Source organism: Ptychodera flava, chromosome 4, assembly GCF_041260155.1.
Source record: "Ptychodera flava strain L36383 chromosome 4, AS_Pfla_20210202, whole genome shotgun sequence".
NCBI classification, from domain to species: domain Eukaryota; kingdom Metazoa; phylum Hemichordata; class Enteropneusta; family Ptychoderidae; genus Ptychodera; species Ptychodera flava.
In genome coordinates this window covers 12,803,387-12,830,023 of record NC_091931.1, presented here as the reverse complement: position 1 = coordinate 12,830,023, position 26,637 = coordinate 12,803,387, and the positions used below count along the sequence as shown (strand labels likewise).

At 35.7% G+C, this 26,637-nt stretch overlaps 1 protein-coding gene across 1 annotated transcript in view; it reads left to right on the top strand.

Annotated features, from left to right (window-relative positions):
* LOC139130920 (bridge-like lipid transfer protein family member 1) overlaps positions 1-26,338 on the top strand; it is a 92,254-nt gene extending 65,916 nt beyond the window's left edge. Inside the window, 10 exon segments of the mRNA XM_070696732.1 lie at positions 606-807; positions 1,387-1,544; positions 1,897-2,089; positions 2,832-3,058; positions 3,738-3,989; positions 4,553-4,750; positions 5,270-5,437; positions 11,381-11,509; positions 17,307-17,448; positions 19,780-26,338. Of these exon segments, the coding sequence (XP_070552833.1) occupies positions 606-807; positions 1,387-1,544; positions 1,897-2,089; positions 2,832-3,058; positions 3,738-3,989; positions 4,553-4,750; positions 5,270-5,437; positions 11,381-11,509; positions 17,307-17,448; positions 19,780-19,993 (1,883 nt within the window). The 3' untranslated portion in view covers positions 19,994-26,338.
* Positions 26,339-26,637: the final 299 nt, after the last annotated feature.

The following is a 26,637-nucleotide window of genomic DNA, read 5'->3' as shown; positions in this document are numbered from 1 at the left end:
TAACATTAGCACAGAGACTGCTCTGGATATACATTAATAAAAAATTTCAATAAGAATAATCCATGGTCATCACTTTTACTACTTCTTATCATTTGGTATTCTCAGGTGATTCTCGCCAACATGTATAGAAATTATAAATTAAAGCAGGTTTTTGAACACTTATTCAACATGTATATGGTGGAATGCTCCTGGGGGAGAGACATTCAGACTCAAATTTTTACAATTCTTGTCTGATCTGCCAATTGTGGAGGCCATTGTAAAGGTTATGGAGTACGAAAAACTTTTACCCTGAGTTTTTTGAAAATGAAAAATTGTGTATTTCCCAACAGAGTTAGCACACGGGTGGCAGCCATTTTGAATTCAGATATCGGTTGATGTGGGGTAATTTGTTCCTCAAGCACCAAAGTTTGTACAGCAACCCTTGATTTTCATTTTTGGTTTGGTGAGAGAATGGTTGAAAGTTTCATTGAGGAAAATCTCTGCAAATATTTAAGTCTTTCACTTTCGAGGTGTACATGTATACCACCTTAATATCACAACATCTTATAAGCACTGTGCACTCCTTGCATAAATTTACTCATTTTCCCCCATCCTTCTAAAACCAGATCCTCCATCAGTACGAATCCTGACATCTGATACCGAAGATGAAGATGGTTCCAAGAAGCGATCCAAGACTCCCCACACTTCCACACCGTCCTCTCAGACAGGCAAGACTCCATCACAGTGGGAGACCACAGTGCTCTTTGCTGTCAACCTGACACAGCTTGATGTGCAAATGAATATGAGTAATGTTATGGGCAACACAACGTGAGTACAAAATTGAGTCTAAGTTAGCCTGTAACATTGAAGGGTATCAGCTAGTCACATGTCAGCCTTACACTGCAGGGCCTCCATTGAAGATGCGCTGTAGAAACTTATGCATTTCATCAACACAAGGCTGATAGTATATTGAAGGATAGTGGCTGCTGCCAGTGATAAAAAAATAATTGTACCAGTGATAAAAAATTATGGCTTTTATTATAAAACAGATATCCATGGAAATGATACAGAAACAAATAAAACAATTTTATTTCCCATCATACATGTATCTCTAAGATCCTTCTGCAGCTAGCATAAAGCTTTTATTGCTTTCTAAGTTTTTTATAAATCAGCCAAGGAAGTCTCAGAAAGGCAAAGTAACTATTTTGACCCTGTTTATGGATCACATAAATGTTGTGAAAAGGGCTCACTGAACGACTGTTGTCTCTTTGTAATTTTTACTCCAGAGACCGTTAATTCTTAGCTTCCCACCTGAAGAAGTAAGAATGAAAATGGAACCAGTTCTTCAGAGACTGTAGCAGCCGTATTCTAATTTTAGCCATATTTTTGATGTCTTTAATCTGTCAGATGGTCAACTCGAGGTCTGAAGAGCCATGGCAGACTGTCTATAGACAGTACTGGATACAGGGATATGAAAATATCTGCTGGACTAGGGAGTTCATCACTAGATGCCAAGGGAGGTGTCATAGGTGGTCTTATTGAGCTTCAGGATATCAACACATTTTGTGAGTGTTAAACAATATTTTTTTTAATTGAAAAAATTCTTGAAAAACTGGAATATTTTAAATCAGTATTTTTATAAAGTACAAAGTAGTTTTAATTCATTAGTTGTTTTAAAAATATGAAATTTTCATTTTTTCAAAAATTTTGTCTTTTGAAATTTTCTCTTTTCTTCACGAATTCTCCTCCATTTCGGGATTCACCAAACACCATTTCTTATATTCAAAATATTTTGATAAATCCCCTTGTTAGTTCCCTTAGGGCCTCAAAAGGCACCCTCTTGAACTGTTAGTTTGGTTTGGTCTGCATTCTTTAGACATTTTTGATCACTTTATTGTGAATTCATTTGTCTTTCAGTGCACATCCTGGAACAGCCCGGTAAGGAGCCCCAACACAAGGCCGGAGCCAAAATGGTGAAGACTGAAGTGAGAATAGACTACATGGGATCCGGTGTGCTGATGGCCAGACTGAAACTACTGGAAGTGGTCTGCCGAGATGAATGGAAGTTGAATCTTGACAGTGGCATTGACACTGTTGTCAGCACAAACAGGTGTGTGACAGTATTTGTCCGGTCATTTGTTGCACAGTGTAGTTTGTCAAAACTTCCAGTGTAAATGTGGTGCCGTCAGATCCTATGAACGCACGATCTAAGTATTTTTATATAATCTATACAAATGAAAAGGATGCAATACAAAATAGCTATGGACTGTAGCTGAGTGAAAGGTTTTTTTAGGGTATGAGTCCTCAAAATTTGATAAAGTACATGTACATGTAGCTTTTTCAGAACACTTTTCACATCATTTTCACCCTTCAAAAGCGAACACACAATCAAACTGTACCACCATTAACGGGCTCACTTGATATATACAGCATATTCATTGCATTCACAAACTTAGGTGTTAGGTGTATGGTATGGAGTTCAAAGACAATCTAAAATGCAGTAAAATAACTAAAACTATGGGAGTATTCTGTTGTGAAGGATTGGCAGTCATAATATTGAAGTCAGAAGTTACAAAAGAATTTGGCCGGAGCAATTTAGAAATCTTCGGTGACTTGTGACAAAATGGTGCACATTTCTAAAAGCTAGTGCCCTTTATATTTGAATGTTCCCGTGCATCTCTCACCACTGAATAACTGTGCAAACCATGATATAATTATCACAGGGAAATAGTGAATATTCAGGAAAAGACACGGTATATGATTTTCAAAACAATTCTAAAAAATATACAATGAGTTGGTTATGCTCACAATGAACGACTCATCAAGACCCATTTCATTCTATCTCCTTTCAGACCTATGTCTGTCTTTGTGAATGCTGAACTGGAGTGGGACAAGTTCCAAATGATGATCTCACGATCCACAACCCCAGACCTGATCAAAATAGCCTGTAAGCTGGAGGAGTTCTTCAGCCAACAGTTTAACAACAGCAAGAGAGTGTTGTCATCACTGGAACCAATGGCAGGACGACGCAGCACTAGAGAAAGCACTTCCAGCCAGGACAGGTCATCTGAGGGAAAAGGTACACATAATACAATCACTATCATTGCACTATTGTTTGTATATTTTTCATCATAATTTAGTTTTGTTTCTCATATTTTTCAAAGGGAAAATAAGGTTTCTGATCCAAAAATATACAATCTTAGATGTTTCTTTCTTTGAAGTTATAGTGAGCTGTAAAGTTTGAATATCACCGCTTCTGATCATATGGACATACAAACTTTCAACTAAGCACTTTGACAGTCAGTAATAGATTTTTATAACTTTCTTGTACCATATCACTGTATTGATTTGTAAACAACAAACGATATTTGTTCGTAACAACATGTTTTTCAAGAAAGGTTAGAAAGTCATTGTCCACCTAAGATACACTAGTTTTGGTGACAGTATTCCTGTGAAAAGTGCCATTGTTTTTATGTGATTGCATTTGATGAAGCTGTATTTTGTAGAAAATGATAAAATGGCAAATTTTGTATTTCAAGACATCGTATCAGTTTATGTGGCTGCCCATGTGTAGTCAAAGTCTGAAATTGACTTACGGTTCAAATTATGCACAGTCCTGCCTATTGTTACATCGGCGATTTCATTCCAACTTATCATGTCAAAGAAGAGAGTGTTCGCTAATCACCACAAAAGTTGAATGGCTGAGCTGTATGTGTTAAAGCTGGACTAATTTGTTTCCTTTTTTGTTTTATTGACAGTGAAAAGCCATCACAGACACTGGCCAGGGGTGGCATCGTTGATCACCAAAATTCGATTGGTCAAGTTGTCGCCAAGTTACCCGGACAACCCGGTCATCCTTGGTGGACACGTCAGCCTCCGTGGCAACCATGCATCATTGGCCTGTTTCCATGGCGTCAACTTTCGTGCCAAGTCTTGGGCTTTGTTCACAATGAGAGAACCAGAAATCCTGTTTGAAACAGAAGCCCAGGACATTCTCTCAGAAGACAAAGGTATGGTATTACTTGATGAAGGCTCCTCTCATTACATCACGGCAGAATGTCAATGTGGAACAATACTCACATTTGTACAAAAAGAACTCTAAGATGATGAACACAGCCATGGATGTCAAAACTGCAAATTGACGATGTAAAGTATCAATGCAAATATAGTTCATATATTCATACTTGTAATGGTCAAAATGCACACATATGCAAGTGCAGTTTTATTGACAGTTTACAGCAACAACAGAGGGCAGAGGAGTTATCTGTCAAAACAGAGTCACAACTGTCAAAACATTTTGTTGAAAAGATAACCAACTTTTGTCAACAAAAGGTCAGGGTGTTCATTTTAACTAGAAAGCAAAGGAATTGATTGTCATTATTTCTTCATTATTTATTTGTAATCCATTAAGATTGATACTGTTGTGAACTCACTTCCCATCAGTGCCCAGACACCTGAAGAAAAATGGCTCCATCGTCCTTATACCACCGTTATGAACAAATTTTGAACATTATGAAGATATTCAGAAGCATGTGAATGAATTAGAACTTAAATATTGGAATTTTCATTTCAGAATCTCTGGACACCAATGTCATCCAAGATCTTGTCTTCAATCTGGGTCATAATCAAACCACGAGAGCCGAGTACCTGACACACTACAACTTCATGGCGACCATTTGTCGCATCTCTCGTGGACGACACAATCCTCCAGCATCTCTCAGCAGTGTTCAAGAATGGTTCCACTATGCATGTACCACAGCTGGACCAGAAGGTGAGATCATATCTGTCAGTCAATAGATTCGGTAACAAATATAGTATGAGCCTGTTAAGGACAGAGTATCCATTACTGTGTATTGAACCATTAAGAATGAGGAAATCATTCAAATAGTAAGATCTTGTGCAGTGCTGTATCAAGTGTAAATTCAGTTTCATATGTGCTTTTCAATATAAAGGGGATTTGGATGGTGGCAAAGGGAAATCATAGTGCAATCGTCTGACTGTGAATCATACACTCATTTGGAAAGAGCTTCTTCCACAGAAAAATGCACAACACTTGGGTCAGTTGTATATCATGCCCGCTCATGATGCTAGGGTAGAAATTTCAACAACGCAAAAAATGTACTTTTCCCAGACTTTTGATGTCAGTAGAGCTTTTCAGCTCTTACTTCATTGAAAATATTGTCTGAAATTTTTGATCAAGATACCAGAGACAAGCCAAGAGTGATGAGTAAGTTGTGTCTTGATCCTGCTTTTGATGCTTCTTTTTTTCACCCATCTTCTTCTACCAAAGAGTTGGAGTTCTTCTACAGGGAAGATGGACAGGAGATTGAAGCCAACATGAAGAGAAGGAAAAGCCTGGAGTACAACCATGACTCGGAGACGCTATTTGCACTGCCAAAACTACAGCTTGAAATGAGAACAGACCATCTACAGAAGTCAACACCTCCAAAAGAAGATGGTATGTGAACTTGCATGTCATTACTGTAGAATACGATTCGGGGACAGCTGTTCAGATTCTCAAATTTTCATAATGCTCTTCTGATCTACCGCGTGTGTGAGTTCATTCTGAAGCTCTTGAAGTCAGTAAAGTTGTCACTTGAAATTAAAAATCTAATTTATCTCCATGGAGTTATACCGGGATGGCAGCCATTTCAGATTTCAAACATGGGTAAATTTAAAGGTAATTTGTTCTTTAGTATAAAAAAATTGCACAGTGATCCCTAAGTGTTATTCTTGGTTTTGAAGGAGAATGGTTGAAATTTTCCTTGAAAATTTGAGTAAATGTTCAAGTCTTTCAGTTTCTGAGAATCTTTACTTCATTTGGTTTACATTATACCAATATTCAATAGGTCGGCTATATTATATTATGCTGGTGTAAACCCAACCCCAACTGCAGAATCACCACTCTGTCATAACAAAAGTACCATTCCAAATGCCCTGATAGGGGCAGTATAAGGTGGCAAAGCTCCACAAACATTGCTGTTACTCTTAATTTGGGACCAAAAGTACACCATTCATCACACAGTAATGTTAAGCCCCTGCTTGGTTAAAGGCACTAGCATCACCATTTTCTTTGCACATTTATGAAAAAGTTGTGCTAAGTGAATTAAAACAGCAGCAGCATTGTAAGGATGATAAATTTTCAAAGTCTACCCCAATAGATCCTGATTTATAAAATTCAAAATGGCTGCCATTTTCTACCTGAACTCTGTGGTAACAAAAAAGGAATTTGCAATTTCATAAAGAAAAAATTAATCAACCTAATTTTTTGTACAAATGTCTTAATGGCTTGTTGCAAGCCACAGACCTACAGAGAATTTTGAGATTCCAAAGATTAAACATTTTACGGTGTATTCTGCAATGGAAAGAACCACCAAAAATTTCTAGTACCAGTATTAGTTTCTTGTGGTCTGATACTTGTATTCTATAAAAATGATAATAATCATCATCATCATCATCATTTATTTGTATGTAGCTACTAAATTCTATATAGACAGTGATCAAAGTCGTGTAAAATGCTATACAATATTTACCATTATCATATACCCATGCCCATGTTGCTACATCCTAGTGACGTTCAACATAAAATATCAGCCGTGATATTTCACGGTAAACGTCGAGATATGCACGATGAACGTCATCAGTTTTAGAGTTTTCCCGAACTACATTAGCAGTTTGTTGGTAAACAACGTAAACAACAAAATGGCTGCCGCTCCCCGCCTGCGAAGCGATGTCGCCGACGTAAAAACTTGAAGGGCTTCGAGGAACACGGGTATTTCTGGTTGCAAAATACGGAAATATCACGTTGAGTCTTGAAATGTTTTCCCATGGTATTTTTTTTGGCCAAGTTCTACTGCCGTTCGCACGGCGCCGGCACTGTGCACGGTCTCCTCCGAACAGGTAGTGAGCGCGTGGCGTGACAGCGATGTCGCGCGCGCGACGACTGTTGACATGGCAACTCTAAAGGTAAACTAACAAAATGGCGTCCCCGTACGACGATCGAAATCAGGATAGATTTAAAGCTGAGCGTTTTTGATCGGTTACAGTTGTAATAGCATATTGCATCTTAAAATGTTCCTTCTGTATGACGATTTTTGTATCCCGGTGTCTTTCTTCTTGGGTTTCATTGAGATATGGACGACTTGCAGCGATGTCGCGCGTGATGTTGACATCTTTGTCGTATACTTTATGAATGAAGCCTGTTCACATAAACATTCTGATATTTATGCGCAAGGCGTAATAAAGTAAAGCCTCAAAATTTAAGGTTTTTCGTTCTATTAGTAAAAATTCCCTAAAATTATGGGCATGGGTATATGATAAATCGGTTATTACCCAATATCGCCTGTTCCTTGTGTCGTATCAGCATTCGTGTCATTTGTGCTGCGTCAGACACTCGACTTCGTCTCGTGTCTGACGCAGCACAAATGACACTCATGCTGATACGACACAGGAACAGGCGATATTGGGTAATAACCTCTAATAACAGTAGAAAATAAATTCCAGATCTAATAGTTTTAGGAGACAGTACTCAAACGAAATATTCAGAACTAAGAGTTTTGAAAAGCAGTATTAAAATATATTTAAAAGCAGTGAAATGCTATATGATTCGGTGCATTATCATATGTTTGTTTGTGAATCCTTATGAATCGATATCAATATCCAAGGATCCAAAGCAAGGTCAAATACGAAGCACACACTCATCTTCTTTCCATGTTATGTGGAAAAGACAGAGCTTACGCACATTGAAAATGAGCTCTCTGTTGTGGAGACTTTTCGGAAAAGTAAAGCTTATCAATGTCTCACAGGAGTTCTGTAAAGTGAACGCAGACTTTAAATGAATACACAGTAGTAATTATCTATTCTATAACCTTATTGACCCAAGTTTCATCATTTCACTGTCCAAGGAATGGATAGCTTTCCATGTCCTAATTTAATGAAAAAGCATGTGAATTCCAGGGAGTGAAGAGAGAACTTTCCTTTACTCTGTTTTTTTATCCCTTTTTTCACAGTAAAATTCTTTCACATGCATGTGAAGTTGCTTATTAATCTGAAAAAGCCACATTTGGGCAATGCATTAATAATTATCTTGACATACAGGTATGCAGAGACAGGCGCCCTCATTAGGTGAAATGTAATTTCATTCAAAGCCTTCGGCTGACTCACAGCATGTTTGCAAGGTTATATCTGATTGGTCGATTGTCACTATTCACTGCAACTGAGGGAGTTTATTTGTTATTTTCATTATAACGGTACGATTCTGCCAACCAATTGGATAACAGCTTCGAAATCGCTGCGAGTCAGCCCAAAGCCTTTGATGTGACCGTATTTGAGAGATGGAGTAATAGGAATAAGTTCACTGCCTGTGGGTATCTGTGCAATTGTCAATTGTGATGTTATTTTAGTACTTAGTTACATTGAAGGGGCCTGGAAACACAGTGAAAGCGCTGTTGACAGAATCTTGTACCCTCCATCCTGCTTGCAGAAGGAACACAATGAAAGAAAAGCATAATTTCAATTTGTAGTGTTTATTGTAACATTTGCGGTCACCTCTTAAGATGTACATTTTTTACGTGCATTATTTCCAAAAATGTAATCTAAATTTGAGGATAAATGTTTACTTTATATATTAATGATGGAAGTGACAACATTTGCAAACGCCCTTTATAGTTTGGTTTCATTTTAGGTTCACATCACGCAATATCAACATTATTTTTACTTCATGGTTCTAAAGGTATTTCTCAAATGTAGGAAAACACTGTCATCTCCTAAGACTTGATATAAATTACCAGTAGTTGATTGTGTATTAACTATCTGTCTATTATTCAATTGTGGTACCGAAAAGATGCTGTGGTTTTGACGTGTGATAAAGCACTGTGTTAATATTTTTGGTAGGTAAAAATGACCAAGGCCACAGTTTTGTTCAATTGCGGGCATGTAAATAGATAATTCATTTGCATGTTAATGAAGTTTTGAATTGTGCATCTATCTATTTATTGATATCAGCAAACTTATGTAGATATATTTATACTAAAATAAGGGCTTGTTATGCCTTTTCTGCTACTTTTAAATACATCATGTTAATGCTAGAATTACTTTTATAGTCAGAGTTTCCTAAAATCCTACATTGATCACAAAAAACAGATGGTAAGGAGTGCAGGGCTTTTCAGCGTGTGCGATTGCAAGTCAATTAGATGGATTTAAAATGAGCGAATGCAGATTTAAAACAAGAGAACCGTATTTTTGAGAAATCTCCAAGTGTTCCTCCTCTAAATCGGAAACGTTCAGTTCATGTCTTGTTCCAGTTGGTCAGAAATGAGACGTGAGTGGAATGTTTTTCGAGCAAGTCTGTGAAATGTAATTTGTACTTCAAGCGTAACCTTGTCAGAAAAAGCACACATCTGTGGACTGTGTTACAATGAATATTGAAAACGTCAATTTGTGCTTTCCAGCATAAGTTCAACCTATCAGTTTCAGATCAGGCAAAATTGATTAGTCATGCACTGCTGTACTTGACCTATTTTCTGTTCCTGTACCGTAGAAAGCACAACAGAATTAAAGTCAAATTTACTGCTGTGCCACTGAATCTAAGTTTGCATTGGAAAATTGAGAATTTTCAAAGCTAAATGAAAGAAAAGGAAGAATGCACTGTGGGATAGATGTTTGGACTCTCAAATTATTAATATACTTTTCTCATCTATCACTTGTATGGGCTCATCTTGAAGTTCATGGAGTAGGTGAAGTTTTCTCCATCTTATTTTGTGAATTTTCCCCATAGAGATAATTGAGGGATGGCAGCCATTTTGAATTTCAAATATATATAAATTTAGGGTAATTTGTTTCATAAATACAAAAAAATTCCATTCTGATTTTTTCTTGATTTTGAAAGAGGATGGTTGAAAGTTCCCATAGGGAAAGATTGAACTAAAGTTTAAGTCCTCAATTTTGGGATGCTTCCCTATTACATTGAAATAATTAATGATTAGCCATCATAAATGTATCGGATTATATGAAAGGTGATAAACATTATCTCAGTAGTCATAAAAATGTTCTTTGAACCACAAGGTAATTAATAATGTTTTATTATCAAGGCAAATGATCTTGATAAATTGCAGAAACAAATGTTAATGCATATATCTGAAAGGATAAGATGTACCTAAAAGGAAGTCATAGAATTCCATTATCAATGTTTGAAATGAAAAATGAGTCAAAGCATATTTTATTGAACATCAAACTTTTTTGGGATGAATAGTGGTATAATGATTTTATAGCTATAAATGCAACAATTTTTGATTTATGATACTTTAACATAGTTTTCAGAAAGACTTTATACAAACTGTGTTTCTAGTACATTGCTATTGATTGTTCTTGAGCATTTGAATGCATAATGTGTAATTTGTATCACTATTAATATTAAAATGACGTAGTCAGGTTTGTCAGGTTTGTCTAGAGTACTGGAGGTAACTATATCATGTGACTATATGAAGTAACTATGTAACTATGGTAACAAATTCTGAGAATGTGGTAATGTGAAATCAAGGAAAATCAGTAATACGTAGAAGTAAAGCTTCTTAGAGACAGATTTTCAAACACTTTAAAATCTTAGAAATATTACCCTTCATGGTGATACACTGCGGCTTGTGTGTAGTCATCTTGAAAGCCGTAAAGAAAATGGAATATTCACTTCAAAATATTTCTCAAAATTTGACAATCGAAAAGAAACGAATAGAAATAAAGGCTGATTTTAATTAAACGATACAACAAATTTGTTTAAGTATGTTCTCGAGATAATTTTGGCCATGAACATATTTATTTATTTATTATTTGTTCATTTATGCATTTGGACATGCATTTACATCTATTTGCTAATTTGTACTTTATGATTTTAAAAACATTGATTGCTGTTATTCACTTCTGCATCAGTGTGAAAAAACTCTGAAAATTGCAACAGCTCTTCAATTTAAATGAAGACCAAATGTATGTGCAACTTTACCCAATGCTTATCATTGCTGACCTACATTAGAGCACAAGAAATTTGGACTGCATTATTCAGATAAACAGAATGTTCCTTGACCTTTAGTTCAACAATTAAAATGTCTAATTTAAAATCTGTGATATGTACATGGAAAAGAATTGATAAAAATTCGCTTGGACTCAGCACTTAGAGTTTTTATAATCAGGTGTGATCAAATGTTTTGCCTTATTAGGTGAATGTGAGAGGTATTGTATTTCAAAAGGCCACTAAAAAGCTTCACATAAGAAATCTGATAATGCCAAAGTATCGTTGCTTGAAATCATTACACCACTAAGACTGCAACTCATAACTGTAGATTATCTGAGATGCAGTGCTACATGCCATTTCTCAGTATTTATCCTTTTTTATTTTCATGTTTTTCTTTTTCAGATTCCAAACCCAGCGTGGATGTGACCTTTGTCACCCAGTTTGCAGATCACATTTGCGTTGCCATGGATGTTGAACTTATTTTGTTCCTCCACGATCTCGTCAGCGCTTACATTAATGAGAAGGAAAAAGGTGAGATGCTGTTCGTTGCTTCGTGGTAATCACAAACCGAATTCAAATTCAATTTTCCTCAAAAAAGCCTTCTAAGTGATCAGTTTCAAGGTCACTCCAACATCAGCAAGTCCTCATTTTAACTAAATGCAGAAAAGTGATTTCAGGCCAACTTAAAAGACGGATTCTGGTTTACCACATGGATTTATAAATTTTATTAAATGATAAAAGAATTGTAAAGGATGTCTCATACCAGTGTTTGAGGAAAAAGGCGATTTTTTTTTTATCGTCAACTGAAGCAAGATTTTTACCATAAATCAGGCAATGGACAAGCTTATATGGAACAAATTGCCCGTTCACCAGTCGTCATGGAGATTAGCTCTGCACAATTCTAGAGACATGATTGGTCTGCTATATCTTTATTGAGATCTTTTATCGACAGGGCACCCAGAATTTATCGTCATCATTGAAAAGTGCCCCCCCCCCCCTCCCCAACCCAAAATTTAAAAAAAATCCTCAGAAAATGGAAGAAAAGGATTGGGTAAATTGATGTTTCTAATAATTACTTGTCTTTTGTGCCCGTCTTAACAACAGGACATGATTTTTTTGACAGAGTGATTGCAAATCATGTCCAAAGCATTGACACTTGGTATTTGGGTACGCAAAAGCGATGTTAAAAGAAGCATACACTGTGTGGAAAAGTATGAAAGTACATGTATACATGTACCGATATATGTACTGTGCATGGAGTGTGGAATATACAGTTTTGAAAGTGTTTAAGTGCACATTAATTAGCTGATATAACCTATCTCTATACCAGCGTCTTTTACACAGATCTTTGTTTTCCCTGTGGTTCTGTTTACATTCTTTTTTATGTCTGCTTTTTAAATGCCGAATAGACAGAAGAAAAATTGAGGACGGCACACAAAGAATTTTATGTCACTTATTTTGTACACATCTGTACTAAAAAATTTATAAGTGACTTTCAAATACCCACATTGTTGTTTTTTCCTATTTTACTGTGACACTTCTGATATCTTTTACAGTTTGTTTTTTATATAAAAAGGTGACTGTTTTTCATTACAAACAATTACATGTAAATAAGGATCGCAGGTCAGCTGCATGTAATATCAAGAAGTTAAACTTTAAAATCAATGTGATCTAAAGCTCAACTGAGCAAACAAAGTATAGAGATCATCATTCATGCGGAAAATCCTTCCATTTTGTCATGTTTTATTCTGTAGAAAGGCTATATTGCCTCAAAATATTTGCAAATACCGATATTGAAATCCATATTTGAACGTGTGAGTTTTGAAAAATTCTAAGGGAAACAATCCTGACATATTTTTCTGCTTTTCATGGTCCATACTGCATATTTTTGTTTGAAATAGCAATTTTCTTTTTCTTACTTTATGTGTAATTTGACGCTCCTTCAAAAAGTATTGGTCGTGATAAAAAATAAATTTAGATTTACCAATGTTTTTGTTTCCTATTTTGATATGATCACCACTTTCTTAAGCAATATATTTGCAAAAATGTACAGTGCCCAGCGTTCATAATCCCAGTTCCAAATCAAACACTGTATTTGGAGCAGAGCCAATTTTCTAAAATCTGACATCTGCACTATAAGTCAACAAACATTTACATTAAAACCGCATTTTTCATGGGCATTTCCATAGAATGATGACTCATATAACGCCATGGATTTGTAGTTTACGCACTCGGTAATCTTTTACATTCAAAACTTCAAATAGAAGTGTGTCATTTAACCGCAGCTTGTTGTTATACAGCTTCAATCTTTTCAAAGTAATAAATTTCAGTGAAATATATCCAATTAATAGGTGGCACAGAATGCAGGCAATTTTGTGTATGCTCTATTCATCGACTCGATCCTAGGTGCCTCAATTAACTGTTCATTCAATTATTGTAAACTTTTTGAGAGCTGAATTGAGCTTAAAGGTTTGCTCAGGTGGTCAGTAATGTGATACCACAAGACATTTGTCAAGTCACAGTTGCTGAGAGGAATTTCCGATATTCACAAAAATATGAATATTTTGTGTGATTTGCAGACAAAAACGTGGTATAGGAACGCAGGGTGTACAAATGTGTAGTTGGTGACCATCAGCCCTTTGATGTCATTGAAATGCATGTGAGTTGACACACATGTACGAATGCATTTCAATGACTCAAATTTGGTCCAAAAATCATTTGAAAGTTTGGACATGAGATATCCTTCCATTTTGTAACACGTAGAACCTCGCAAATATCCACTCATCAGTAATTTGTCATAAATTTTGAAGATATTACAACAGATATTATTCAAAAAATCTGTTATTATCACATTTGATTTCACAAGCTATGGACTTGTTAATGAGCTGTGGACTTGTTAAGTTCCAGAAGAATTTTTTGAGGACACTGTGTACTATTATTATCATCAAAGCCATTTTTCATGGGGGCCATGAAAATCTTACTTTGATTTATTAAAAAGGAAGTACCCCAGATATCCATTATTTGTAACATGTGCAACAAATATATACTCAGACAATCTGATTAATTAATCCATCAAGACATTTCTCAATGATTTCATTCCGTATAGTTATGAGATGTTCATGACTGTTCACTGGTAAGGTTGATTTTGCCAAATCACATATACCATCGGCCTCAGTATTAAAAATGTGAGAGGCAGAAACCAAAGCTGTTGAAAGTTCTGGTAATGGAGCGTTTAAGCCTGTACGACAGGCAATGTTTACGTCAGCTTTGTATCAGTGTTTGGAAATCTGATGCCAAGGGTAATGCCCGGTGGCAGATAAGGTTGCCGGATGAAACCCACACAGAATATTGATACGAGGATTTGTTATCCAAAGAAGAAACCCATATCATGGCCCCAGGAAAAGTGACATTTACTTCTCTGTGGATGGATGACATAAAGAATATCTAAATGGAAGCATTGTTAAGAGATTACATAGATAGCATATTCCTTTTTTAAGAAAAATTTTGTGTTTTTAAGAATTTTAACCCCATCTGAAAATTTCACAGGAAGAAAGATGAGTTCTGCAGACAGGGCCTCACATGATGATTCCATATCTGATGTTTTTCAGGATTCGTGTTATGACAGGACTTTTAACTCCTTCCTTGGTGCATGTTGTCTTTTCTCTATTCACTCTAATATTACGATATTTTTGGCAGTGACTTCACGTTCGAAGAAATAGGGCAATATTTCCCCTGACTCTCGTTGCTCAGCTTTAATGAATATTTATCCAGACCAGACCGTGTTGACAGATTCCGTCGCCGTTTATGCAACGTGCAGTGTTGAATCGTAAAATATTGAATTAACCGATGAATTTTTAATGGAGAAGTGAACAGTGTAAATGATTTAGATAATGTTAACAGGAAACTGTGTGAAAATCATAAGTTATGGATGTAGATGTTAGTAAAAAAGCGCCCATCTCTTTCAATATTGAAAAGGTGTGCTAGCTTCTCATCAGAAATACAGACATCTTTCTCCAAAGGGATCTAAAAAAAGGAATACTCAATTACACATGAAAATAGGTATTATCAGTGTAACTGTGTCAGAAATTACAATTGTTCCTTTGTGAGCGGCAAGAAATCCCCTCTAGGGATTGTGTACTTCCCGTATGGTTTAAATTATGTATGACTTGTCAGATTAACTGAATGTTCATCCAAAAATCTGATGAATGATCTGTGTGCATTTGTTGTGATGCAGATGTGCACCAATATGCTGTGTGCACACAGTTAGAAAGCCTGTCTTTCTTTGTGAATGGAAATTTCAACAGCAAATGTGCAACCCCATCGCCGTGCCCAGTAAAAACTTAGAATGCATGGAAACACGTTTCTTCCAAGCAAACATGTTAATGGTCCTCTTGAAGCTATGGCCGGCTGGTCACTGCACTTAAATTTTTAGCTTCCAGTTGCCATGGCAACAGAAGATACAGGGGTAGTAGCTGTTTGGTGTCTGTTGTCTGTATGTACATATATGCCTGTCTGTCTAAAAGTCTATGTGTTATTCTGTCAGCCCAGTCAGTTTTCTCAGACACTGCAGCATTTATCAGCGTGAAATGTAGTTTTTAAGTGTATTTCAGGTCAACAATAGAATTTCTAAGAACTTAGTGTCATTGCTCTGAAAATATACAAATGAGCTCAATAAATCAAAAATGTACATACATACAGTACATGTACATACATGTATCTACATAATACACACATGTACATACATACAATACATACATACATACATACATACATACATACATACATACATATATACATACATACACACCACATTCGTAATATATACAATCATATATATCTAGATGACAAACAGGGAAATGGACAAACACCCATGAACATAAACAAACAAACATATATACACCACAAAACTCATAAATATATTCATGATATTTGATCCTGACCTGCTATCCCATAATTACAGTTGCAACTTCCTGAGAAACCAAAAATGTTGACCCAGATACAGTGTACATATTGATGCTGAAATTCACCACATAATGGTCTGTGATATTACGAATGACAGTCAATTTCTCTAAATATAAGTTGACACAAATTTACTACATTCACTCAAACCACTTTTAATAGTGTTAGATATCAAAGGCTATAGTATTATGTGATCACATGACTCATATCTCAGTATGTAGGTGTTGTGGCAAGGGTAAATTTGATATTCAAAGTACGGATAATAATCTCCATAGACAATCTGACATCAGTCTTGACAAGGGTAAATTTAATATTCAGAGTACAGATAACAATCTCCGTACACAATCTAACATCACCAATCTTTACTCCCAACGGATTTATCATTCACAATCACAATACTTGAAGTATGCTCACTTTTGATAATGCTGATCAACTACAGGTTTCACTTTTATTGAGTATCCATTCAGCATCAATAATCAATGTCATGGAATCCCTATTTCAACAAATGAGAGGAAATCGTTCAGATTTCAGAATGTGAAAATAAAGGACCCTAAAATGTTTGACAGAAAATGACATTCTTGCACAAAAAAAAACTGTCATGTGATGATTTCATTACAAAGTTTCTTTACACTTTCCCCAAGGAAAGAATCATGTCAACCCTTTCCCTTCTAGACAGTATCACTTCCTTGTCTGCCAAGAATGTAAAAAGCGGTATTGAGGCACAATTATATATTTTTGCCTACTAGGCTTGGTCTGTTATAGCAGCTTCTGTAAAATCATGCTTGTAGTATCCATGTTTTCAGGAGCCTTCAAACATTCAATTATTTTTAAATGCACCATATGGGACATGTTGTGCTTCACTAGTTTAAACCAACTTGACTGGATGGTTGAATATGAACTTAGCAGGATAAGTGTTTACCCTTTCAGTGCTGTAATTTTCCCACAAAAATTTTAAAAAATTTCAATATAACATTTTACAAATTTTTATGAACTTTCTGTAATTCTGTTGATAGTTTTGGATCAAACGGACATAACTTTGCTATGGCTACAATTTTTAATTAAAATTGTGGGAAAGTCTTAAAAAATTGTCTAGAATTGAAAAAAGTTTTTGCCGTTATATTCTATAAAGGCAACAAAAATCAACTTTGGCACTCAAAGTGTACATATCTGCATGGCATGAGTGCAAATGTAAACTTTTGAAACAGAGAAATTATACTCACTATCATCAATTTTTCAATTTTTCAATGTGAGTAGACTTGTTGTCGGGCATACAACAAATGTTACACAAAAATTTCAGTTTTGTATAAAAACTTAGATTTTTTAATTTGTTTGCTGAACTTTTACACTGTGCCTTTGTTTATCACAATAGCTTTCTACGGTCAGAGAAGCAGCGGTTCTGGAAAGACACTGAAGTCACCTGACAAAGAAAAGAAAGACGAGACACCGATATCCGGTGTTGTGGACTGGAGGGAATTCAACTGTAAAACATGGCAGTTGGAGCCGACTGTCAGGTTAGTAGATGGCCAATACAGACTAATAAACATCTGTCATGCAGAATTTTAAATACAGCCGACAGAAGAAATGCTACTTTTGAGAAAAAAAAATTGAGTCCAAGTGACCCAAATTGCAGTGTGATGTCTTTCTAGATGTAGATTTGAAAAAAACATTTCAAATCATGTTTGAATAAAGAAAACATTGAAACTTTTCAGGAATCTGCTAAAAAAATAAAATTTGCATTTAATAATCCAAGCAGCAGACCAAGATTCTAAATTCAGTTTTATAGAAATAGTTACTTTTATCCTGTTACCTTGCCATAGATATTTTTTTTAAATTTCAGAGATGATTTCCTTATTACAATTCAGCATTTCCACTCAGACCCTTGTATACTGAACATTTATGAAAAAATCAGAAAAGAGAACAAATATCGTGACAGCTCATTACAAGTGTGAGAAGGCTGACTGGTATTTAAGATTTTGGAATGCGAAAGTAAAAGACTTTAAAATGTTTAAGCTCCTCCTTATGAGAAGAACTGCAATGCCAATATTTCAATTTAAAATTTCTCCGAAAATTTCCCAAGAGAAAGAAGTATATAGGCAGCATTATTAAAGTATGACCTTTGAGCAATTAGAAAATTAATGGCAAGGAACAGATGAGAAAAATAGATTAATTTACTCCATTCTCAATTTGGTCACTTTCTTCTCCCCTCCCCCAATGGCGGAGAGTCAACAGTATTTTTCAATCAATCAAAATAAGATGATTGTTTTTTTGCCTGACGTAGCCAACTGATCAACTCTGGTAAATTTCTGCATGTGGATTTAAAAGACAGGTTTTTGAATAATCTATTAGTATTAGGAAATCCTCTGTCCAATGGAGTAAGCAGGAAATTAGATGTGCTGTGACGCACAGACCATAACTCAATGTTAATTGTATATTGACAGAGAGCAGGCAATGCATGCATCAATAGCTGATTTTCAATTCCCTATCTCAGTATCACAGTATGTTTCAGTGGACGGGGTAAAGTTGCTCTCTAATGTAGTCTGTGTCATCATTTTTGCTACCCTTTTGTGTATAAAAGGTGTATAATCAGCATAGGAAAACTGCTATAATATTTCTGCTTTATTATATACCTATGCCCGTATCACTACATCCTGGTGATGTTTTGCATAAAATATCAGCGTCGATATTTTTCAGTAAACATCGACATACACATGTTGAACATCATCAGGTTTTGAGTGTTCTCGGACTACTTTTGCAACTTGCAAAGAAACAAAGTAAACAAATAAAATGGCACCACTCTGTACTGCACGATGATCCAATACAGCACAACTGAAATATGGCAAGGCTTTTTAAGCAGAGGAGAGTTTTGGGAGTATAGCAATTGTAATATCATATTGGCCTATAAATTGTTCTTCCCATGAGAGATTTTGTAATATCATATTGGCCTATAAATTGTTCTTCCCATGAGAGATTTTGTTAAGTACCATTATCTTTTCTTATGGTGTGCAGTGACATGTGGAGGAATTGTTACGGATGATATTTCTTCATTGGAAACACAGTATAGTTTATGAATGAAGCCTGTTTACATATTAAATATTGCCATCTTATGCACGTGGTGGAATAAAAGTAGAGTAGGGGAAAAAATTTTCCCCATAATGTGTGAAATTTTGGGCATTGGGTATATGATACCAATAAATGGGTTATATACCCAATATGGCATGTTCCTTATGTTGTTCAGCGTTTTATTCATTTTTACTGCATATGACACTCAACTCTGTCTCATGACTTACGCAGCACAAATGGTACTGATATGACATAAGAACAGGCGATGTTGGGTAATAACCTTAAAGGACAATACAACGTGGGCTACCAAGTTCTTGCTTGCTACCTCTGATAAAAAGACTGAATGTACATATACATGTACATGTCCTGGCTATTAAGCCAGATCAGCAACACTGTCTGGGTTCTTTGCTGGAACATGGTTTAGTCCTTGAATCGGTTATTGTAGTACTACGCTGAATGATGAAGAGTTTCTGAAACATCTTTTTGAGTGAGGTTGAACATCATAATCATAGTTAGGACAAAATAACGTGACCAGTAATCCATACTGAGAAAATTTAAATGCTCATGTGGATGAAGATGAAAATACTAAAAAGAATTTAAATGTCTATGAAAATTGTTTATAAAAGGATGTTAATGAAGATTAAAATGTTTATTGTGAAAATCATACCATCTTGTAGTATTCTAGGGCTGAATTTGCGATAGAAATGTGAAGTTATGAGAATCATGTGAAAATTATGAAAAATTATGAAATCCTGGAAATATATATTTTTCTGTCATTACAGGCTCTTGTCATGGGGTGGTAAAAAGATTGATCCTGTTGGTGTAGACTATGTCCTTCAGAAACTCGGCTTCAGTCATGCCAGAGTCACCATCCCCAAATGGATACAGCGCGGTGCCATGGATCCAGTGGACAAGATCCTCTCAATCCTTGTGAAGAACATGATGGTCCTGATGGCTGAGGAGGAAAAGGAAAAGGAGACACCCCCATCCCAGTGATTTGCCAGCTGAAGAAGATATTGATGTCAATAACGTGCAGGGGTACTGCTGTGTGAATTTACCACCCATGATGAGGAACTTCTATATACAGTGTCATGTGTCCCATCATCTGTGGCTGGCTGTCGGGGTCAAAGGTCAACCACGGTCAAATGGGTTCGTGAACACCATAAACAGAGCAGTTTACAGATGGTATCTCAAACTGCCTGCTTGTTGAAATTCGAAGAGCTAACAACTTGCCAGTTAATGATATAAGGATACGATGCATCGTACATAAATTTTACTTCATTAAAACTCTGGCTGTGTTTCAGTCTGACAGAATACATCTTTACACGTACAACTGTACAAGCTGAGATCCAATAACATGGTTCTGTTATGACAGCATCTGTCTCTTTTTCATGTCTACTTAAGTGCAGCTGGGATTTCAGATACTCGAATGCAAACAAATATTTTAATATCCCAACATGATTATATTTTGTAGCCAAGAATCAAAACTGCAAGATCAATATTTTGAAATTGCTATGCTACCAAAGAAAGGTATAAATAACGTGAAACCAATTTACCAGATAACCATCTTTTACAAAACATTATTGGTGGCATTGTATTGTCCCGCAGTAGCTTGCCATGAAATCAGAACAAGCAAGTTCTGCGTTCATGAGTTGTTGAAAAATGTGAAATGTGCGCAAGCATACATGTCACTTTTCAATCTAAAATAGCCTTGCTGGACAGATTAATTGAAAATTATCGCAGGGTCACTGATCAAAGTCTTTACTTGGCATTAATAACGGCGTTTAAATCATTCTATATTCAAATATTAACCTCAGGGTTGGAGGTCATGGCCGACTTGGAGCCAGATAAATATCAGCGCTGTTGCCTAGATACTGTCTGCTGAAGGCAATTTTGATAGCAGACAGATTGTAAAATTCACCTTACAATAATATTCCTTTTATCGAGATAATATTTAACAAGATGGGAATTTACAATGGGATTATTACAGCCAGTGTATTCATTGATTAGCATTTGATTGATGTGTTCGTCGTATTGTATAATTGGCATATGGTTATATGCATGATGGATCTATCTTGCCTGCAAAATTTGATACCATCATGAGATCATCACATTGTTTACATTGCAACCAATATGCGTAGATTAGATAAAATCCCCTGTGTTGTCGGTAACACTTCTTTTTGCACTGTTTTCAAAAAATTTGAAACATTCGCAGATTAATTCACCTGCTTGTTTTACATAGCCATTGACAAAAAAACATTGTTCAGTGCAGACGTTGTAATTTTTCACACCACTTTTTCCGAACCATCAACCGTTAGATTTACATTGTCACTCAATTGTGCTATTTGGAGCACTGCTGTCTAAGACTGTGTATGTTGTTTTGAGACAGCGGTGGCAAGTCTTTTTTTGTGCCAGTATTGTGTTTGGATGCTCTGCATGTTGTGACAACCATTACAATTGACAGCTACACCACTGGGACAGTGGTTTATATGTCCATAAATTGTATTGGAGCCATTGGAATATGTCAACCAGAGAGGAAAGGTTTAGAAACACTTTCAGTGCTCATTGTGGTTACATTAGACATGTCTTTTGAAATTCTGTATAGGTCTTAGCTCACATGAAGAATTGGAAAATTCCTTCACTCACAGTCAAGTTCAATGATTCTGCAATGTCATTGAGATGAATGAAGGTGTGATCTCAGTACATAGAGGAATAGTGCAAAAAAATAAAAATGGCCAGAATCATTAACTGCAAATTATCCAATTTAGACTCCTCTTAAAATGAAAAAGATCAAACAGGCAAAATTACAAGTGCGCGTCATATGGGAAAATATGTTGTGTGGGAAAGCAACTAAAAAATTCAAGTACTGAGCACTTCCTAGTTTTTGCAGGGTTTTGAAATGCAGCCCTTAGCAGTAATATCAAATGTCCACTCCTTACTTGTGTCTCATTGACAATGCATTGCATTTTCATTGATTCTCGTTATCAGCTAGAAAACGGTACATTTTATACAGTCTAAGGTTATTCAAAGTTTCTTCAAGCAGTCATCAGCGTGTGGAACAAGTCCAATGACTTCACATTATTACAGAAAAAAAAAACTATTTACACATTCACCCTCATCATTGACAGTTACACTCTGTGGATTTGTTTGCTATTCCACTCAGAATAGCATCAAGTAGAATTCATTACATGTAGACTGTCCAGCAAATGTGCAATTCAACGCTTGAAGTACAGAGCAATTCCATTACCCTAGTCACTCAATGAGAGCATATTCACATCAAGTAGCATTACCGGTTTCTCCTCGTGTATTGTATTACGTAGGAGACAATAAATTTGATCAGTGCCTGAATTTACCACACATTTCGTTCAATGTGCAGATCCCCATATTTTTCAAAGTTGAAAATTCTTGTTTTAGCGGACAATTCTTCACTGTTATGGTAGCTGGAGTTTTGGAAAGCCAATTTAGGCCTGTGGGTGTACGGTGCTGCTGTTGTCTTTGACTGGTCTCAACAATAGACAGAAAAATGTGTGGACACTGGATTTGAAACACTGCCAACTGTGATAGCCATTCAGTGTATCATTACATGTGAAGAATTTTATGCCAAGGAGCTGTGTGACATTTTGGTTATTTTAGGAGCCGAAATTACATCTCCCATTGTGACTTCTTGTTTTTCTAACAACAAGGCCTAGTACCTGCACTTTTGGCTAGTATTGCATATGTCAATATTGAAAAGTGTTTTTTTTCCTTTTTAATACAATGCAGCTTTTGTAAAATTGAAAACATGACATATTGTTCATTGTTAGACATACAGATTTGACAGTGTGCTGCAGTGTTTATTTAACATTTCTACTGAATATTTTCCAAATGCACCAAGCTTCTATCTGAGCATGTACAGTTTAGCTGCATATTACACATTATAAGCATAAACCCTGATATACTCACTGCATACTTAGAACTGGTTTAATCAATCTGCATAACCTGAGAATGGTCTAATAATCTTATAAGATGATCTTTAGGGTTTTTTGTCTGGGAAACAGTAACTCCTTCATGGATCTGTGTCCTCTATTCCAAGTAGACAAGTCCTACTTTGTCACAGAAAACAAAGAGAACCTAGTCAACTCGTCATTAGTGTATCAATACACTATATACTGAACCAGTCTTGCATTTGAAGATGTTCTCCAATAGGTTCAGTAGGACAAGTAAAATTTAATTCTAAGAGACATTAAATAATCTTTAATATCAGGGGAGAGAGTAAGATGAATTATTGATATTCTAGCATAGATTTTTATCACGCACATGTACTCATAACAATTGTTATGATCAGTCCGTCAGTTATTGATTGCATGCAAACAAGGCAGCAATTATTTGTTTAACGATTACAAAGTGTAGTGTGGAAGCTATGCACAAGGTTTTATTGAATTGTTTTCATTTATTAGCTTTCAAAACCTGTCAGCATACCTGAGTATGATCTAACATTCACAAGACCATATGTGCAGGGAAATGATTTTTTGCCCTTTCCCATGTAAATTTGTTGCTTTTACCTTTTCAGTTTTTATGACCCAGTTGTGGCCTTTACAGATGAAAAATTATGCATTATCAGCTTTTAATGCAGAGAAAAGAGCATTTACGCAACCTTTTGCCCGATTATGTAAACTGACAGTGTCAATTGTCACTCAGCCAAGTATTTAAATATTTCACATACTTTGTTTCTATACGTGTTGTGACTTTAGAATGCATGTCTATGTATGTGTTCCAGCAAACTAAATTCTTTATCTCATGCTGCTACTGAAAATGTTAGAATCAAATATTATTAAAACGTGAGAGGGGATACAAAAACCATATAATGGCTGATAATGGAGGATAATACGGCTAGTAATATTCTTTTATATTGAGATTTATTGACAAAGTGCCACATCTGTCTGGCCTAGCACACCATTATCCATACCCTGCAATTTTTCTTCTTCTGAAGCAGACAGACATATCCCTGGTTGAAGAACAAAAGAACACATTTGTATCACATCACCTGCGGCTGTCTGCAAACATACTACAACTGCAAACCTTCACATAATTGTTGAAAAGGGAGATTTTACGGACATTTCCGTGCTCGGCTGTCAGGGGGAAATAAAATTAATTTCTCTGTATTTACAACATGGCGTCGTTACAGAAGGAAATAGGAAATGCTGCCTGGGGGATTTTTTGTCCAAACCTAAGTATTCTCGCAAGGGAGTGAAATTCCATCCTAATTATAAAATGTAAATATTTTATTGTAATATGATTAGGAGAATAATAAAATTAATCTTCAAGACGTAATCATTGCCGGTACTCAAGTACGGTTCCAATATGTTCACGATGAACTTTTTAAACTACTAAACATTTGAAAAAATTTTTGTAATATAATTTGCCAAAGTATACATTCTTGTTGTAAATATTCCTCCTTGGTATTTTGAACATGTTTAAAACATTACGAATCGTTTTATGAACCAAGTTCATCAGCTTAAGTGATTGTGTTTCATTCTCCAAGTTATGAGATCATATGATAGGTTACTGTAAATACGCTGGACTTTTCTGTCAATAATATTACTCATAGGAAGTGTGGCCCTTGAATAAAAGGGACTCAAATATTTGAATGTCCATTGTTCTGTGACTGTAGAAACATAATTTGAGATGGTGTGAGAGTCGTGTAGCTCTTAATCGTTATTTTTCATGATCTCTGTCAGGTTTTTGGTGGTTTTTTTCAAGGTGTCTGTTTAAGCTTTACTTTGAAACTTTTTTGAATACGGTGCGCCAAGATCAATTGATAAATTTATCTTCAATGTATATTTTCTGAATTCAGTGTATGACTGTACCAGCGTTTGCAAGATTTGGCCTAATTGCTGGTCTGGAGTGAATGAGAATTCTGTGCTTAAAAAAGATATTGTTATCTTATGGTGTGTTACATGGACAAGACTACATACTATTTTAATCTAGGGTCTATTGAGAGCACATATTAATGTAATATTATTGTTCAAAGAAATAAACTGTTTTGCTCAAATTGTACCTCATAGCAAGAGCTTAATGCCTTTGTGTGCAAATCAGAAGCAATTTACTGTTTTTTTCAAAGATTTTTGTAGATTCAGGGTTGTTACTGTCTAGGTAATGCAATTTAGTCTGGTGCAATTGTCTAGCTCTGCTCTAGATACAACAAGGCCAGTTACAGCAAGCTGACAATTGCATCCGGGTATGCAATGGTTCATTTTCATGTCCTAGGCAAGACTCTTATATATCCATAAAGGGCCAATAAATCTAACTTCTGATGATTTTTCACCTGTTTTGTTCTCAATGTAAACCATAATTTTTTTGTCCTCTCCCCAAAGCATGTTGAGATACACAGTATTCAGTTTGTCAACTCGGCCTGTACATGTGCAGACTGCATTGTTATTGTTGATAAGTGAACTGTTGTTCTGACTAGCAAATGTAAACAACAACAGTGCATTTTACGACAAGCTAAAATTTCAACATGCTTTTTGGAGTAGAACGAGAACTTGCAGTGGGCATATAAAGTAAAAATAATTTTAAAAATCAAAAGTAGAGTTCCTGGCCCTTTAAAAGATTACCATCTTCTCATGCATATGGTAATTTTCCATTTGCATGACCTTTGACCATTTGCATGACCTTTGACCATTCACTGAGTCTGGGTCATGGCAGGTAGTCATTGTTATGCTCAGACCCAACCCCTTGCGTGTCAGCAGTCTGGCAAAACTGCAAGGCATTTACATGCTATTTCTATCCAGCTATTCATGAAAGTGCAAGTGTTCAGATACTCCATTTACGAATCCTGCTAGCACATTGGGACTTCCAAGATTTTGTCAAGGTGAAGGCCAGAATAAGGGTGTATCTTACAGATTATCATCGCCCAAAACTGTATTTGTAGATGCTATTCAAAAGTGTTCACTTTTTTCAAAGACTTGTTTTTGCTTGCAATGTCAGTTTTGATGAAATTTCAAAGTCTTTTAAATGAGAATGTAATCTTACAACTAACTTCTTCTGAACGAATTATTTGTGCTAATAGCTAATATGGTAACCCATAGCTTTATTTTGAAAGCGAATCTGAGGTACTTTTTTTTTAACCTCACAGTGGGTAATTGACAGATGAATACGTTTCTGTACTCTTTTTCTTTTTCTTTGAGATTGGTCAGACGGTGTTGAAGACACTGAAACTACATAATCATGAATTAGCCACCCATGACACAAAACGTTATTGTAATAGATGACTTGAAGTGACAATGTCACCTGTTATCTCTTTGAATGAGTGAATGAACTTGTTGAATAAATGGGTGCAATATTGTGCATTAATTATCTGCAGATTGGTGTTGTTTTGATTTTCTCCCGATATAGCATGATTGTAATACCTTAACTCTTTGAGTGCCAAAGTCAACTTGACTTTATAGAATACAACACAACCAGCAACTTTTTTTCAGATCTAGACAAATTTTTTGAGATTTTTCCCCGAATTCTGTTCAAAAATTGTTGCCCTTGAAAGGCTATGTAGATTTGGTTCAAAATTATCAAAATATTGCAAAAACAAATAATAAAAATTGGCAAAACGTTACACTGAAATTTCAGTTGAAAAATTACAGCACTCAAAGGGAAAAAATAGCCAA